The sequence below is a fragment of the Artemia franciscana genome, chromosome 6, assembly GCF_032884065.1.
Source record: "Artemia franciscana chromosome 6, ASM3288406v1, whole genome shotgun sequence".
NCBI lineage: Eukaryota > Metazoa > Arthropoda > Branchiopoda > Anostraca > Artemiidae > Artemia > Artemia franciscana.
In genome coordinates, this window is record NC_088868.1 from 18,468,707 (window position 1) to 18,487,829 (window position 19,123).

The following is a 19,123-nucleotide window of genomic DNA, read 5'->3' on the forward strand; positions in this document are numbered from 1 at the left end:
TATACACAATAAACCTTGCAAAAAGATCTTTTCTGACTAAGGCAATGAAGATAGAAAAGTCTATGTGTTTTTTTTTAAATTGGGCATTAAGTATATGTTTTACTTTTTACTTTCCATAAAATTCCCCCTCGAGATATTTGAAATCTTGTCAGATAGAAAAAAAATCCTACGCATATATTATTGCAGGTGTCTTTGAGAAGTTGCGGATAAACCCTTATAAGTTATATTAAAAATTCATAGCTAGTGTATTCGGCATAAAACTGTGAAAGTATTTACACAAGGTAGGTTCCTTTGATTTTAGATGCCTAACTTCGTTGCCTTTATTTAAGAATTTTGAATTTGCTTCTTTCATAAATAAATATATGATTCTACAGAAATGATTTCAGAATGCATAAACATTGAATCCGTAGAAAACCTTTTGCCCAATTCTAAAACAAGAAATAAAAAATGATCTTTAGAAATATTTGCTATTATATTTTTCATGCTTGTGTCAAAACTTGTAAAGAGTTACTGCAAGGCATCTACCTAGACGTCAATTACTGCAGTTTCTTTGTATTAGGTTGTCATATTTAGGTATGAGGTGTACTAATAACACACCAAAACTAGTCTGTCTAACATTTTTCTAATGCACTCTTCTTCACTTAATGATTTGAGGCCATGGAATGATTTAACAATGCATTTTTTATTTCATCGCAGAAAATTAATAGTGTGGACGCCACATTGTAATAGTAGAGTAAAAACGCCATCTTTGGAAGCTCTGTGGATTGTAGTTCACACCTTTCTGTCGCAAGGCCGCCTTCCTCATAGAACGGCTATCCTCGAGGTATAATATAGCCAAGAAAGTGACAGAGCTTTACGCTGTCTTGTTGGCCTCGAATGGCTTTTGTGCTGTGATGAGCTGTTGTAGTCCCAATACAAGTACAATATCCTACTACCACTAATGGCAGCTCTTTGCAGCATCAATTCACATGAAGCCAACGTTGTTCTGCGTGCCCTCCCTGTTGTCAAGTTCCTACTTTTCTTAAATCTTATCTTATTGGCTTTTCCCTATCCATTCGAGGACTTTCTGTTTTTCATCCTGAATTATTAAATCCTCCAAAATTAATTTGTTTATTTAAAATTTCAATCTACGACTCTCAAATCATCTGTGTTTGTCTGTGAATCCTGGAGTCGCATACTGTGTTCTCTCTTTGTCTTTGCTGTGTTCTCTAAGACAAAATTGGTCTAAATAACTAATATAAACAGCATCAGATGCAACATTGCTTCTTCAAAAACAGCAAAATCACTTTGGTTTTGTTGTGACAGAAAGACAATAATGCCCTGTACATAATATCTACTCAATAAACCTTCTTTTGCAATTAAAGCTTCATATATAAGGAATAAATGGCACATTATTTTTGTACTTTCTCCCAATAATACAATTATTCTATTGAGTTTTTTTTTATTTTGTTCGTAACACGTACGTAATGTTTATTCAAATCTTTCAGGCTATCCATTGTCGTTCTGTGTTACCTTGTCAAGATACTCCAGCCGTGAAAGCACCATACACAGCTACTGTAAGTACATGCCTATACTCTCAACTTGACATTTCTCTATTTTTCTTTTTCTCTATGAATGTCTCGAAACTGTGACTCATAACATTTTCTTATTTGCAAAAAAAAGGCTAGAAGCTTAGCATTAATATTGGACTTGTTTAACAGCAACAACTTTAGTTTCGTGAAATGCGAGTAATTTTTTTTTATTTATTATTGTTTTTTTTTAGCGTTTGTTTTTCTCGTCTCGTATATATGTTAATTTGTTAAGCTATTTTTGGTCTCATTTGATTCGTGAAAGGGTGAACATCTAAGAGCCCGAGGATATATTTTGATTTATTTATATTCCTTTATTTAATATTCCTTTATTTAATATTTAAATCTATTTAACATTCCTTGATTTATTTTGAAGATGAATAATTAAAATATTCTTTAATTCCAGGAAATTAAAGGAACAAGATTTAATATTATTTTCTTTATTTGATTTTTTCCCAAGTAATGTTCTGAGTCTGAAGGACTTTACGTGCCTTATTGCTATTGCCTACACACAAAATTTGTATGTATTCTTTGAGTCTCTCATAACTAGGTGGACCCATTGTCATAACCCTTCATACATCTGGATTATAAATGTCGGAAGTGGATGTGAGCGAAATTGCATATGCTGAAGAAAAGAGTATTTTCAAATTAGTTAATTACCTCAAAGATGCAATCAAAGACCGAAGAGTTTCTGGCGGGGATAGAACTACCCCACAAATGTGCCACAGGATAGATTCTATTTACTCTGGTTTACTGGAAGAAAATTCTACATTGCTTAGAAGAGAAAATGAAAGACTTTCTGAGATTTTAAATTTACAACAAGAAATCATTGCTCTAAAATCCAAGCCGTCTCCTTTTTATTTCTCCTCTCCTCCCGGTCATTACCATCCCACCTATGCCAGCAAAGTGAAAGTCCCAGGAAAACATACTGTGATCCTTGAACCCATCGAATCCCCCACAGTCAAAGTACTGTTAATAAGAAGATCGCCCAGAACGAGTTAAATAAAACAGTCGAAGATTTAGGCAAAAAGACAAATGATCACGTTAAAAAATTCTCTTGTCAAAAATGCTACTTCTGGAAGAAATGGAAAAATAATATTGGAACTGCCATCTCAAGAAGATGCACGAAATGCAGTCACAGTTTTTAATGCGAAATCAGAGCTGAAAAACCATACCCCTAAACACTCAACCAAAAAAAAATTCCCAGAATGATTGTTAAAAGCATCCCTTGGGCAAATGAAAAAGAACACCTACAAGAATCGTTTTTGAATCACAATTTAAGTGTGTCTGAACTAGAAGTTGAAGGATAAGAATTCAAAATAGTGACAAGTATTCGCAAAGGAGAAAATAAAACCCATACTGTTGTTGAAGTCTCCCCAAAGGTGCTTAAATGTATTAAAGACCACCGTGGTCTGAAAGTAGGGTTCATGTTGCACGAATGTGAAGATTATATCTACCTATTAAGATGCAACAAATGCTGTTTGTACGGTCACAAAACCTGTGATTCCACAGGAGTTACCCTTTGTCCATATTACACTGGAGAACATGAATATGTGTCATGCACATCTTCTCGACCCTCCTGCCGACCATGTCAGTCAAAAGGACTTACAGGATATACCTCGTACGGGATTTAATGCAAAGTCATATTGAATATTCTTATGAATAAATTTGATTCAAAGATTGGTTTAAAGTTCCTTTAAGTCAACTTGCAACATTCTTATAATGCAATGGTAACATTAGAAAAGACCCTAGATGATTATAAACCAGACGTAGTACCTCTACAAGAACCCTATGTGAGTAAATCCGGAAATATTTCTTGCATACCATCAAATTACAGTAGTTTCTTTAAATTTGATCCTGATTAGAGGTTTTATAGTGGAGCAATATTAGTTAAGAGTGGAATAAAAGCTGATATTCATCATGAAAATTCTAGAAATTAGTTAGTTATTGTGTCTGTGTACCTCAAGAGTAGAATGATTACTGTGTCCTCTTTATATTGCCCTCCATCGGTTAGTTCCTTAGCTTACCAGTTGATTATCTTAGACAACGTGAAAAATTTATCTCGCTTAGTTATAGGTGGTGATTTTAATGCTAGAAGCCCAATATGGTCCCAAAGAACAGCTACAGACCTTCGCGGTAAAGAATTAGAGGATTTTTAGCTAGTAAAAACCTAGTAGTGCTAAATGACCCCAATAAAAGTACATATGGCATGAGTGGCGACCCAAGTCCGGACGAAATAGATTTAGCTTCAGATAATTTTACCAATTTAATAAGACAAGCAATGTTAGACTCAATACCAACACAAAAACATGGTCCCAAATCCAGAAAATATGTAAGATGGTGAAATCCAGATTTATCTGCAAAAAGATAAGCTTATAGACATGCCTTACGAATTTATAAAATATTGAGAACATGGGAAAGTGACCAAAACATGAAGTACGCATGAAATGGCTATAAAAAATCAATTTTAGAAGCAAAACAGGATGACTGGAGGAAATTTTGGGAGAATAGAGGAATATTTGACCCTTGGAATACTATTCATAAAGTAATAAAATGAAATAAACCTCCGATTAGGCCTATTCATATCACTAAAGATGATGTTTCAATAACAACGTCTACTAAAGAGGCAGGCGAAGTACTTTTCCAGAAGTAGTTTGGAAAAGATGATGTAAGTAGTCATACCCAATATCACACAAAATTACGAAGCGTAGTTACGGACGTCTTGATAATGGAGGACAATGATGAAATTACCATCATGGAAGAAGAATTAAACGAAGCGATTAATAGCATGCGTCGTTTAAAAGCCCCTGGTCCAGATTGCATTGTTAGCCCAATTTTAAAAAAGAATATAAATATTATAATACTATGACTATTAAAAATATTAAATGCATGCGTTACACTCCGGTATTTCCCGTCAGCCTGGCAAAAGGCGAATGTCATATTAATTCTAAAGAGCGGTAAAAGTAATAATGGTAGTCCCCAGTCTTACCGCCCAATTAGTTTGTAGGGAAAGTCTTTGAACGTTTGATTATATATAAACTTGATCACTCAGGCTTCAAGAACTGGATCTCAAGAAACCGGTTTTGGTTCATGAAAGGTAGTTGTACTTTGGATGCTATAGATAATCATGTTTCAAATATTGAAAAAATAAGCAACATAAACTTCTCACGCTATGCCTGTTTTTTGATATTCGAGGTGCATTTGACAACGCTTGGCACCCTGGCATTGTGAATAAATTAAAAGAGTCTGGAAACCCAATTTGGATGGTTAAGTTGTTGCATAGCCATCTATCAGACAGAGTTGTATCATATAATAATGAGTTTTCTTTAAATATTGAGGAATCCTGTCCGCAAGGTGGAATATTATCATCATTTTTATAGAATATCAATATTAATGACTTATTAGATTTAAATTCACCCAATAATTCTCACATACAAGCTTATGCTGATGATGTATGTGTTATCATTGCAGGCAAGACTAAGAGCGCTTTAGAGTTTACAACATCTGAAGTTTTTCGAATCTTAGATCGTTGAGCGAACAGTAATAGATTAGTTTTTGATTCAAAGAAAATAGAAGCAGTTATATTCACTAGTAAACGGAATATTTCCTAAACCTGACCTTATTTTTAATGGTAATGTAATTTTAATAAAAGAAAAAGCTAAATACTTGGCAGTTACCTTAGACAGGAAGTTATTCTGGGCGGAACATATTAAAACCCGGATAAATTCTGCAAAACAATATTCTACAAAATTTATGGGTGCAGCTAAATGTACTTGGGGGCTAAAACTTCGTGCTCTTAAAAATTTGTACCTATTGGTTATAGAGAGCACGATTCTATCGTGCTCTCTAAGTAAGTTGTCTCTATTTAAGTAAGTTGCTTGAATATTTATTACTAACAGAAATTGAGTCGAATTGTGATATTACGCCTTTTCAGTTTGGTTTTCCGAAAAGTTTCGGTTGTTCCCATGCACATCATGTTTTAAGCCGACTCATGAAAGATGCTGTAAAAACTAAAATGTCTTTATACTGTCTTACTGTTGACATTTCTGGGGCTTTCGACAGTATTGCGCACTCTCAGGCTCTATTTTCCCTTGCGTCTTCAGGTCTTAAACCTTCTGTACTATGTTTATTGTCTTCTTGGTATTCAAAGTCTAAAATTCAAGTTACCTGGAATAGCCAAATATCTGACCTGGTAAAAATTAACAAGGGAGTTTGGCAAGGTGCCGTGCTGTCTCCTAGTATAATTAAATGTGTGCTTGCATCGTGCCTGTGTCCCATTGTCTTCTGTTGCATATGCAGACGACGTTCTTCTTGTTGCCCGGACTCGCCGTGGATTGCTTTCCAATTTTACTGTCTTAACCAATGAACTGTCTAAGATTGGACAGTCAGTTAATGTGTCTAAATGTGGTCAGTTAATGTGTTTTTTTAATAGCTCTTATGCGGTCGCTCCATTCGTCGCTGGGACTGCAATTCTACCATGTTCTTCTTTAATTAGTTGGCTTGGTCTGTGTTTCGGCCCAACACTTTCCACTACCTGTTCATCCCTAGTAATCAAGCCGTGAAAAACTTACGCGTCGCTTACGAAAAATATCCCCAAACAAAAGCCGTTACAACCGCAACGGTTTGTGCATGATTTATAAAGCTTATTGCGCCCCTGTGCTTTCGTTTTTATCAGGCATGGCTGATCTGTTTCGTGATCGCCATACTCTACGTGTGGCTTATTTCAGATATTGGAAATTCCTCCTCCAACTTCCTAGATGGCACCGAAACAGAAAAATAATTGCTCGATTTTGTTTAATAGATGTGCCTTCTCGGATTCGGTCTTCCAGTGATGATTTATGTAAAAAGACTATCAATTTTATTCACGTTTACGATCTGCAGACTTTTCTCCATATTGATACTGGTTAATAAGTCCATGTTGTCTTTGGTTAGTTTGAATTTTTTTCTCGCTGTTTATCGTTTTGTTTTTGTTTATTTATAATGCTCCGTACTTTGTGTTTTTTATACTTTTACGGGTAATAAAGCTCATTCATTCATTCATTCATATGCAGTCCCTGTATGGATTACAGCATTAAGTAAAAAATGTATTGTCCGGATGCTAAATTCAGTTCAAAGGCTTTTTCTAATTTTAATGTCTAAATCTTTCTGCACCGCTCAAACTGACGTACTAACAGCGTTAGCAGGAGTTTTTAACGAATAGATTTGAAAGCTAAAGAATTAACAATTATGCGCTATGCAAAAAAGGGTAGGCCAGAATACTGTCCAGAACTTTCTACTCTAGTCATCCCAATATCCAGTAGGACAAAGTCACACAGTATATACACATGTGGGATTATAAAAGTTTTGTTTATGTTCAATCAGATGATAGCTCAGCTCTCTTTCCCATAGATAGACGTTAATTGAAAATTGCTCATCAAGGTTTCACTAATAGAGTGATTTCATGGCCGATACAATTCTTTCCGTCAAAAGATCATTTAATAACTGATTCTAAAATAAATATTACACACCAGCTAACGCAAATTATAACTAAACGTTGCCGGTTAAATTATTTCTTAAATAAAATTGGAAAAGTTAGAAGCAGAGAGTGCATTTGTGGTGAAAGGGAAACTTGTAGCCACTTCCTATTTACTTGCCCTATTTATTTTTTATAACGTTTTGGTATGGATGTAGAACTCCAATCTCTAGGAGTTAATTTTCCTATTTTGTCCTAGTTCAGTAGTTTCTGATAAAGTGTTAAGGAAATATTTGAACAGATTTTTGTATTCAACTAGAAGACTGGTTTGATGTAAATATTTGATATCTATACATGATTGTTGGCTTTGATTGTAGCATTTATTAATTTTACTTATTCTAGTTTTTTTCTCTTTCTTTTTAGTCTTAGTTTGTAGACATTTAGCACTGAAATGCTTGTAAAGATTTAATCACTTAATAAAATCATCATCATCACCATCAAGCTATTTTTTCGTTCTTTCGCGTCCCGTTGATTAATGCAAAGTGAAATTGAAATATTCGGAATTCTATTATTTTTTTTTTTTAATGTAGATGTTTTCTTTTTTGTTCTCTCAACGTTCGCCGTCTATTTAGAAGATTTACCTATTCCCGGTTTTTCTATTTCAGATGTTTTTTCCGCCATTTTATAGTTAAACTTGGTCCAGATATAGCACCGTGCCATTCTTAGATGAAAAAAAATTATCTTGAGGCTTTTAAGCTATAAGTGGGAGGTATAAACTCTTTTTGAAATTAATTTAGTTGGTTTCATTATGTAATATTTTATTAGAAAGCCGTCACTTTATAGAAAGCAGTCGGAAAACTCCTATTTATTTCATTTGATAATGAAAATTTTGTGGTGGGGGGTGTTTATCCAGAGGGGCATGGCCCCACTTTGGTCTTCTGGTCATGCAGATTGAAATCGTTTCCTGTCAAAAACGTTTATTCTGCCCACCTTAGTGCTAAAGGTTGGTTTTGGGAAGGTGGGACGGAATTGGAAGGCCTCTCTCTCTCATTTTAGCTCCTCAGTAAGCTAATCAAAATCCTTACGTTATTCCCACAATGAGACGAGTGGAGGGATTTTGGGGGGCCAAGAGCCAACTTTGTCCCTTTAATAATATAGTTTGAGAATTCTTGCATGATTCCTCTTCCAAAAAGATGCAAAGTGCTTATCTTTTGTATCGAGAATGAAATAGCTGTGAGAGGGCTGTGGGAGTACCGGAGGGGCCATGGGCTCCCGAAGAAATGTACTGAAGAAAGGGTGAACGGAGGGGAGATTGTAGGGGGTTATAGAGCTTTGAAGCGCTTGAATTGTTTAAGTTATAGCCAGGTTCAATATGCCTAACGTTTCTAATAAAATGTATCTATGATGAAATGGCTATTTGATGAAATTTGGCCCCTTGCCCCCTGTACTGTGTTGGGCTTGCCTTTCCTGGGGAGTAAAATCTTCGGACCTTTTGATCATTTTAAGCAAAATGTGATCTGATGCCATGAAATACCACAAGGATGCTTGCCCACCTCTTACTAGTGACCTCAAATAAAGATATGGAAACTTGAATGAGATTCGATTGAATGAGACCTGTCCCAAATTTTATGACCATCCATTCTGTACGAAATTATAGGGAAAAATTATTACACGGGAGAGCAATTGCTCTTTATTTAATCAACTTTATCAGTATTGAATATGGTTTAATGAAATTCGAATTTCTTTTTTTTTAGGTAAGGGTTCCCAAAGAAATTGTTGTTCTTATGAGTGCCCAGAGAAAAAATGTCAGTGAAACAGAAGGTGTTTATAAATTTGAACAGTCAGTACCCATTCCAGCCTATTTAATAGCTATTGTTGCCGGCAAATTAGATTCACGCGTTATTGGTGATAGATCAAGAGTTTGGGCAGAGCCTGATGTTGTCGAGAAGGCTGCCTATGAATTTGCAGAGGTAAGCTATGGGTTCCATCAAAATAGGTTTTCATGCTTATTGTATTTAAATGGTTTTGTTTCAGATGAAAAAAAGAACTAAATCTGCATAACAAGACTTTTATAGTGTCAAATGGATGTTTTTTGTTTTCGATTGTGATGTATATTCCACTAATGATGAAAACTAATATGAATTGTTAGTGTAAAAAAAAAGTGCTTAATGGTATTGTAAGTAAAGCTTTGTTTTCTAATATTTTGGGACCAGGTTCATTTCAGAAAACTAAATCTTGTTTGAAGATCCGGTTACGTGGTGCTGAAGAATCGCCTCGTACGGTACTGAACTCATCGTCATGTTTTTGCCAGTTATTACAAGAATTTAATGTCCTATTCAACACCAAAGATTCATCCTTACCGAACAAGGGGGTTCCTTTCAGTCACCACTCTTAATATTTAGACTAAATGTATTTAGATGTATGTATTGTATTTAGATGTAATGTATTTAGATGCTTCAATTGCTTCTTGCTTCTTTTTCTCTAGAAAAAAAAACAAAAAAAAATATTACCACAAAAATAGTCTTATCCAGGGAGGTTATTGCTCTAAGTATTATATAAAACAAATGTAATCCTCTGGGAGAAATCGAATTTTCAGCTCGTTCTTTGATTGCCAAAGTTTAAATTTTTCAACATTCCCATTTCAACATCAAATTTCTTTTTCCATATCAGAATTTCAATGATATCAAGGAATGATAATCCATAGTAACCAGTAAAATGAAAATAACTCCTTTGCTTTTTTTGTCAGTACTAATTTTTAAAGAACTAATGTGCTTTCTAAAAAATAAAAATGAACTTAGGAAAAAATACTATTTCCTTAAACTTAATTTTCTACTATGTTCGTGGTGATGCTCAGTCGTTAAGTCATTCCGTTGTAATCAAACAATCAATTTATGAAATAAATCTCAAATACACTGATCAAGTGTATAAATATTGTGTTTATAACAGAAGAAGTTTGTAACAAACGCTGGTTTTCTTTTCATTGTTCTTTCTATAAAACGAATTGTCATGTTGGATTAAAATGTGTTTTCTCGTAAATATCAGTCTTCGATAGATGAGCTATGCATTGTCTGTTATTGAAGAAGGTCAACTAACCCTATACAAAATATGCGTTTTATGTAGGAAGAAAAAGTGTATTTGTCAAAGTATATTTAGCTTATGTACACAATAATGGAACAAGTCACCTGAAAAGAATAAGTCACATGTCGCAATCACTTAGGAACGTTTCCACATTTGTATTTTTCCTTAAGGATCTTTAGTTTTTATATTCAAGAATTCTTTTCAGGAATATTGCCTCCATGGTATTTATAATATGTAATAATAATATAATAATACACAAACAAGTTTAGATGTGTCTTTAAAGCCAAGTACGGTAGTATGCGCTAAATAATCATGACAATGTATTTTTTGCCCTCTCATACAACATAAAGAGAAGCCAAGCAATACATAAGAAAAAAGACAAAATATTCTAATGCCAGTAATATGCGTAGTAGTAGTAGTAAGTGTGACGGGACCAGACCCTTAAGGTCCAAGCCGGTGGTGCTGATCTCCGTTTCGTGGCTCTTCAGCCAGGAAGTGCAATTGGGGCTGGGGGCCAGCCATCCTGTGCTTTCGCCCACCCTTCCTGCTCACCTTCGTCATATTTCTCCAGGTACCTATTAAAAGCAGGGTCGATCCTGGCTGAGCTTACAGATTTTCGCCACTGACCCCGTCCCGAACCAAATAACTGGCTATGCCAGGGATCGAACCCGTGCCCCTTGGACATAGAATTCTCAAACCAGCGTGCCAACCGCTTAGCCAGGACGGTGACATGTGACGACAGTGATAATGGCAAAGAAAGCTTACTTCCAGAAAGTCAGCAAGGTTTACCTTTCTATTCTTTCTAAAGTAGATATTCCAGTTATAGCCTGAGTCTCACACATATACTTAGACGTATATAAAACCAAGTGTAAATGTGACAATGGGCATATAAAGTGAAAACTAGTTAAGCTAGACTTATCAATCTAATCTAATATCAACAAAAATCTAATCAGGGTCAATTTTGACGCCATTATGAAATCTGAAGGAAAAACATCTGAAATTCAACTCTCATTTCTTGTAAACTTTCATTCCATAAGTTCATTATGTTCATCTAATTACAGTTTAATCCTGACGAGAGATAAGTATACCAGAGTTTTTTTTCTTTTTAAGAGATAAAATAAAAAAAAAAAACACTTTTTTTTCAAGGTATTATTGTCAGATAATCGTATGGAGAAAGCCCTTGATTGTAAGAAACTAAATTTCAAGCTTTTAGTTTTGATGATGAAATTTTAGTCCCGACGTTCGTTTTTCTATTGACAGGTTCATGCTAGCTTAAAGCTACATATAACAGTGTTGCCACCTGTAACACGAAAGTACTATTTAGCACTATTTCATTATGCATAGCACTGTAGCACGGCTGTGGGTTGCCTCCTGTAGCATATAAGTGCTATTTTAGCGCTATTTCAGCCAGTTTTTTGAATGTAGCACCGAAAATCGCTTAGTAGCACGTAAATTTGGGCAATTGTTGCGCTTTAAAAACTGACCGTGGTGGCAGCCCTGATTGATAAAGCTGGATTAGACTAATTAAGCTAAACTAATGAAGCAAGAAAGGAGGTTAACCTTCGAACCCTTATAACAGAATGGACTATGTATGAGTAAATTCGTTTAAAAAAAAAAAAGACAGAAAGCTCGACGTGTAATAACATCATAGAGACCCGAAGGCAAGGACGATTATGTGACTCTTTTCAACAAAACCAAACAGTACCCAAGAATAAAGTAATAACTTGCATTCTTTATGAGGAAAGGGTTTAGCCCCCTTCCGTCTTTTTTCAACACTTATTTCGAAAATGGGATGAAACTCATTTGACTCACCATGTTTCACCATTTCAAAATACATGTATTTCATTCATCTCGTGAATACACAAAACTTGACGTATTTAAAGTAAGCTAATAAGAGTTCTAATCCATAAGTTTCAGTAATGCCCCATTCACAATAAGATTTTAATTATACCGAAGTTTAGCTAGCACTAAGTTGAGCCAATCAGAATCTTTCAGCCAATCAGAAAATTCAATGAAAATCTGATTTGCTCAAATTAACGCTAGTTAAACCTAGGTATAAGTGAAATCTGATTGTGAATGGGTAGTCTTAGTATGGGTATGTGTGTAACGTCCACGCACCTCACAGACTTACGGGTAGACAGGTTGTTTTCAACTGTCACTTGAGATTTGATCCTGGTTTGTTTTCGGACGTTTTGGAAACGTCATATCATGGGTTCAGCTTTCACGAACCCACTTTTACCTCCAGCTTGCTTTTGCCCAGAATCCGGCCGTCACTTGTTTTTCTTTCTATTTTTCTTTTGTAACAGATTAGGTCTTAGCTCGTTTCTGGGCAGAGTCATTATCCAGCAATTTTTGTGTGTGTTCCACAACAAAGAAGTTGTCAACCGCTCGAAATTTTAAAAATGCTGTATCATTTTACTTTATAAATATATTTTCTTTTCAGACGGATGACTTTTTGAAAGCAGCAGAATCCCTTGCTGGTCCATACGTCTGGGGAAACTATGATATATTAGTTCTACCTCCTTCATTTCCTTTTGGAGGAATGGAAAACCCTTGTCTTACCTTTGCCACTCCTACACTTCTTGTAAGCAGATATATTATTTATTCGGTTTTTTTGCTTCTTTTTTTTCATATATTGTCTCAGTTGTATCTTTTTTCTTGGTCTGTTCGACGAGCCCTTTTGAAATCGTATTTGAGTCAGTAAAGGGAAACATTGGAATACGAGCTTCTAAAAAACGTATCAAAGACAAATATTGATGGTAAGAGTACAAGTTACATACAAAAGTATTTAAAAAGAGAAAGTCTGGTAAACATTTAGTGGCTGGCCTCTTCATAAGCACAAATGTTAATAAAACAAATCGTACTTCATAATATACACAAAGTTTGTTGTCAGTAGATTCTCTGGGTCACTTTCACTTTTATTCACATTTGTTACTATTTTTCTGCATAAATATATCATTTTCCTTTCTTGTATTATATTTTATCGGATTAACTACGCTTCTCGACTACTAAGCTCCTTGTGTCGGCCCAACAGCGTGCTGCTGCAGCTGCAGCTCGTTTTTCCAAGCTGTTATCAAACCCACTATTCCACCACAGGACTTATCTTCCTTTGTTGTTTTTTTTTATACCGTGATGTGTTTTAATATTGGCCATTAAACGCCATCTAAATTAGCGTTTTTCAAAGTGACTTAAGGAATCTCTAAGATTTTGTTTGAAAGCTATAGATATAGGGGACAATTTATAAAATGTCATAGATGTTGTTTTTAAGATAAAATTGTCAAATATTCTTTAAACGTTGCCTCAATAAAATGAAATTATAGATGGCATTTCATTGCCAATGTTTAAGATACGAATGCACGCAATGATAAAAAGGAAAATGATATATTTATTTGACAAAATGGAGAAAACGTGAATGAAAGAGGAAGAAACCCACGAAGTATGTTGACTACAATTTTTATGCATATTATGAAATAAGAATTGTTTATTAACGTTTTTCCTTCTGAAGAGGCCAACCACTAAATATTTACTTAAAGCTAAAATATTCAGCACATAAACGGGAATTGACGGGTTTGAAAATCAGTCAATTCAGCAGATCTGCGAAAATAAAGGAATGGAACCTTTAAGGCACCTTTCGATAACGACGTTCATTAGCCAAATAAGGCTTTTGAGCTTTCCAATAGACCTATCTGGGACACGGGCAGATCCATTCAAGGGGGGGGTTAGGGCAACTGGATCACCTGCCCCAGGCGCCACAGCTAGGGGGCTGCCCACTTTGACCCGACTTTTCACTTCGGTTCGGCTTTTTTTGCTTATATTCGAGTTGGGAGGGGGTGCTATGGTGAATTTACCCCCGGGCACCACCAACCCTAGGAACGGCTTTGGGTACGGGACTTAATTGAATTGCAAATATTAGGAACAATTTTATCAAGCTTGGCTAGTGAAGGTGAACGCAGCAAAATACAAACACATTTCGGCTGTTTATTTCCTGCTTGGCCAACCGGTTTTTATATAATAAGTAAAAAAAAATGACCAGTATGTTTGGATATCTAGCAGCCTGTTATAAACCAGGATGCCTAAATAATTAGTCGCTGCTGATTCGTTTAGACTAGACAAATTAAGGAGTATTTGGGGCATATGCATATCCGATAGAAAGTCTTTGGAAACATGTGTTGTCCTTATTCTTTGTTGAATTTCAGAAAAAACTGCTTTGTCTGGGATGTCAAACCTGTCCATCTTTTTCTGTTTCCCGAAAAATCCTAACAATTGTTGTGTCCCTATCCTTTTCTTTTCCTATCCTATCCACATCCCTGTCCTTAGTTGAGTTTCTAAAAAAAAAAATACTTTCTCTGGGAAGTCATTGTCTATCTTTTTTGCCCCGAAAATTCCAACAATTTTTTTTTCCATATTATATTCATATCTTTACTCTTTGCTGAATTTCAGAAAAAAACTGCTTTTTCTGTGAAGTCAAACTTGTCTGTCTTTTTCCGTTCCCCAGAAAATCCTAACAATTTTTGTATAACTGGATCTTTTAATCTTAAGGTTAATTTATTTTTTACTTTTATATAGGCTGGTGACCGCTCCCTAACGTTTGTCATAGCCCATGAAATAGCACACAGCTGGACTGGGAACTTAGTAACTAATGCCAACTTCGAACACTTTTGGCTTAATGAAGGATTCACTGTCTTTTTGGAACGCAAAATAAACGGAAGACTTTACGGAGAACAGTCGAGACAATTTGCAGCAATTGGTGGCTGGAATGACCTTGAGGAAGTAGTAAGTTCTTGTCTTTTTTTTTCTAAAGTCCTTACGTTCTGCTTTCTTATTTTTACATTCTTTTATACTTTCTTTTTTCTCAAATAACAGGCTCGGGTTTTTGGTCCTATCAAATATACCCTCACTTCCGTCTTGTGGCGCTCAAGCCATCAGATTATTTAGTTTTATTTTTTTTCTATCGATTATTTTTTGGTTTTTATTTAGATTCCTCGTTTGTTATTGCAACAATATGTTTTCTAGCTTCAGTATATTTACAGTTACTTTTGACAAACAAACTGATGCACACCTGATTTTTAATGCTAGTTAAATTTTGTAAAATCTCATTGTAATCACCCCAAAAAAAAGTTCTTTAGTAAAAAGAATAAAAAGTTTATTTTCACCCTGCTGTAAAACAATGAAAAGGTTAGACAGGTTAAGCCCTTTGGTTTTGAGCGTAATAAGGTTTTCTCTTTTATATTAGTGAATGAATGAATGAACTTTATTACCCTTAAAAGTATAAAAAACAAAATACAGAGTATTATAATTAAACGAAAACAAAAACGACAAACAGCGAAAAAAAATCCAACTAACAAAGACAACATGAACTAATTAACCAGTATCAATATGGAAAAAAGGCTGCAGAGGGTCATAAACATGAGTAAAGTTGATAGTCTTTTTACATTAATCATCACTGGAAGACTGAATCCGAAAAGGCACGTCTATTAAACCAAATCGAGCAATGACTTATGAATTGTTTTTCACTACTGCTTTCTCTTTCAATTGCTTCAATTGCAAGTTTCTTCTATAGAGTTCGTCACAATGACGATTCCAGTGGTGTACTCAATGTTTTAACCCGACGCACTCTTGCGGAATTTCTGGCTCTTTTTCAAAATTCATGTGAATGTTTTTTCAAAATAATATTTTACTATTGATACTAACTGAGATAGTAGTTTCCATTCCTGAATCAGCGTCAAATGGCAGTTTTTACTCCCAACACAGTTATTTTACAGGGTTTTAGATTTTCCACCACTGTTTGCTGAACTTCGTTTTTTACTAGATTGCAGCTATCGCTGTAGCCATGATAAGTATTGTTGGATGTTGGCTTGTAGTGCTGGAATAAGCTTATATAATTTACCTTCAGGTAAATACTCTTGGGGCTGATAATGAATTCACCAAGCTGAACCCAGATTTAACTGGATCTGATCCTGATGACGCTTTCTCCTCAATCCCATATGAAAAAGGCAGCGTATTCTTATGGTACCTCAGCGATATTGTTGGCAATGAGGATTTTGAAGAATGGCTAAAAACTTATATTAAGCACTTTCAATATCAGTCAATCCAGACAGAAGATTTTAAGACTCATTTACTGAACTATTTCAAAGATCATAGGATGGCAGATAAGTTAGATCAGGTTGAATGGGATACATGGCTCCATGGGAAGGGCTTACCTCCATACAAACCCAGGTAAGATATTGATTTTCATTGTTTTCTGAAGGTATTTTTGGCTTGCTCTTTAAATTTCACGACTGTTCATTAAATCTCCACATAGAAATACTACGATCATTTTTATCCATTACTTATATTTAGAATAAAAACCCTAGACAGACACGACATGCTTCTATATCCCCAAGGTCGATTCGAAGGAAAATGTACAACAATATCTCCCTAAATATTTTTTTAACTTTTGAAACCGTTTCCCATCTTTTTCTTTTCAAAATCTTCATCTACCCGTAGTTTCTCATCTTCCCTCTTTTGTTTAGAGATGTCCTTTGAAGATGCGATGTGTTTAAATTTGAGTTTTGAGTTCTGCACTTCCTTTAGCTCAGGGGTATAACTGTTTTACATCTATTGATACGCCTTTGCATTGCGAAAAATATAGTGGAACTTTTAGCGAAAATAAACGAAAATTTAGCGAAAATTAAATACGAAGTAGTGGTTTTTTAATTGGTTTAATTGTTTAATTATTTATTAACAATGTTTAATTATTTAAAGAATAATAACGTTATACTGCAGGTAGTTCAAAACTAGGTAACTATTAAACATGTGTAAATTTTATGCTTATAAGTAAAACTATATATTACTTGCAATCTCTCTAACATAAGAATTCACTCCTGTTCCCTCCTAAAAGCCCCACTCTTTACGCTAAAGTTTTTTGCTGTTTTAAAAAGCAGAGTTGAGAGAAAGAGTAAAACTTTCGCGTAAAGAGCGGGGCAATGAGGAGGGAACAGCCCCTTTCATATACAGAGTAATTTACGGAGTTATACATATATAGTAATATACGGAGTTATGCGAACATCAATTAAAATTCTCCCTCTATATTGAATGTAATCAACACAACCAATTCAGCTCGAGATGTAAAATATGGCTACCATGCAAAGCCAGCGATATGTGTATAGTTTCTATATACCAAGGTAAGTAGTAACTGATAATATTTATTTCTTGAGTAGATGCATAATCATACTTGCTAATAACAGTTATATATATATATATAAACAATATAATTCTAGGGTCTTAAGTCTACCTTTCAAGCTTCAAAAAGCTTTTTTTCCAACATCTTTGCATATTTTAACTTATTTATTATTATATTTTGTTTCTTGAGTCTCAGGCGAAAATTTTCAAAATCCCTGTGGGTTATTATTTCAACCATAAAGTTTATTTTTAAATCCCCATCTCTCCTAAAATAAAAAAAAAAATCGTCGGGATAAAATCAGCTGATCTTACTCCTCGTGAATGTAGTGAAGGAACACCTCTTCTTCGGAAATAACAACCATGTTTAGAATCTCGGGGTGGAAATTTTATTGGCTTTGTCTAAATCTATTGAATGGTTATCTGATTGATTGATTCAGTAAGTGTACACTTATGTTAAGAGAGATTGTGTGAAAAGATTATATGTGGGTTTAGAACTTTAATTTAAAGATTACTTAAGATTACTAAAAACTTAAAGATTACTAATTTCGACCAAGTTTATTTACACGAAAGCTTTTACGTCTTTTCACATCTTTTATACGTCTTTCACATCTTTTTTTCACATCTTTTTGTTATGATGTACTATCTCTGTATTAAAATTTTGCTGCTGCTATACGAACATATCTTTTACCGTACCTCAGTGAAATAAAATGTGTTTCTCTTGATACACTTAAACACAGAACACTTCGTGTATTTTATACCTTTAAAAATGGATCCAAAGTACCCGAATTTGCATTTGGGTACCAGTGTAAACAATGGCACTAGATTATTTAGTTGTTGCTCTAGTGTTAATTACGTGTTCTTGCTGTAGCAATGATTGAGATTAGTATTACTATTACTACTAATTTGCTACCCACCTAGAAAACCAAATATAAAGGAAAGAGTAAAGGAGAAAAGGGGAAAAAACCCTTCGCCACAACAAGATCACGAAACACTATTAGACATTATGAAATCCACGAATGATCAAAATTTATCTGCCTTGAATCTTATGATTCTTCTATAGGTGTATAATATGGTACTCTATGAATGTAGTACTATTTCTGTGCCACAAGGGTAGCCGCAAAAAGAACCCTGTACATCAATAGTATGCGCTTACTATGGTCTTCTCTTCTTTAATTTCGAAAATATTTGTTATGTTTGTTATTATGACTATGTCTTCTAACATAACCAGATAAATCGTAACAAGCTTTATCAGTTAAGGCCATGCTGGAATATATGAAGGGTTGTCCCTCCTCAATACCTTGCTCTTTATGCCAAAATTTGACTGTCCCAATTTTTAAGAACGGCTACTGAAACACAGGGATGATTTATTTAGAATAGGAAGATTTTTGAAAAGTGCTAACAGCTTTCGCGTAAAAAGCAATGTATTGAGGAGGGGGCGACCCTTCATATACCGAATAGTTTCTCTTATTTTTGTGTTTAAATGTCGCTCCTTATTTTCAGTGATTTTTTTTTAACACCATTTAAGAGTTGCCTTTTAACTACCCCCTCTTTGATTGTTAGTGACTCCATCAGGAATATTCTTATTCTATACGGTCATATGTCTCTTAATCGAAGTCAATTTAAAGTACCAAGGACAGTGAAAACAATCTGATCGTTTAAATCGATTAAGCGGAATCTTACAGAACCGTCTACATAGTAAAAACTAAGAATAACCAGGAACCCAATATTAACAAAAAACATCTCCATATGCAGTTTTAAGTAGTAGCGGTTGCAAAATTTAAAGAAAGAAAATCTGGGGGGAAATCAGCAAACAGAAAGCTAAAAGTACATGGCATCAAACTAGTTAAAAAGGCTTACTGTTCCT

The 19,123-nt window shown here is 34.7% G+C and overlaps 1 protein-coding gene across 1 annotated transcript in view; it reads left to right on the plus strand.

The window, feature by feature from the left end:
- The window catches only part of LOC136028138 (leukotriene A-4 hydrolase-like), a 75,027-nt gene that overhangs the window by 48,737 nt on the left and 7,167 nt on the right, over positions 1-19,123 (plus strand). The window contains exons 7-11 of the mRNA XM_065705795.1: positions 1,488-1,556; positions 8,775-8,990; positions 12,542-12,682; positions 14,665-14,871; positions 15,992-16,314. Coding sequence (XP_065561867.1) covers positions 1,488-1,556; positions 8,775-8,990; positions 12,542-12,682; positions 14,665-14,871; positions 15,992-16,314 — 956 coding nt within the window. The remainder of the gene's footprint in view (positions 1-1,487; positions 1,557-8,774; positions 8,991-12,541; positions 12,683-14,664; positions 14,872-15,991; positions 16,315-19,123) is intronic.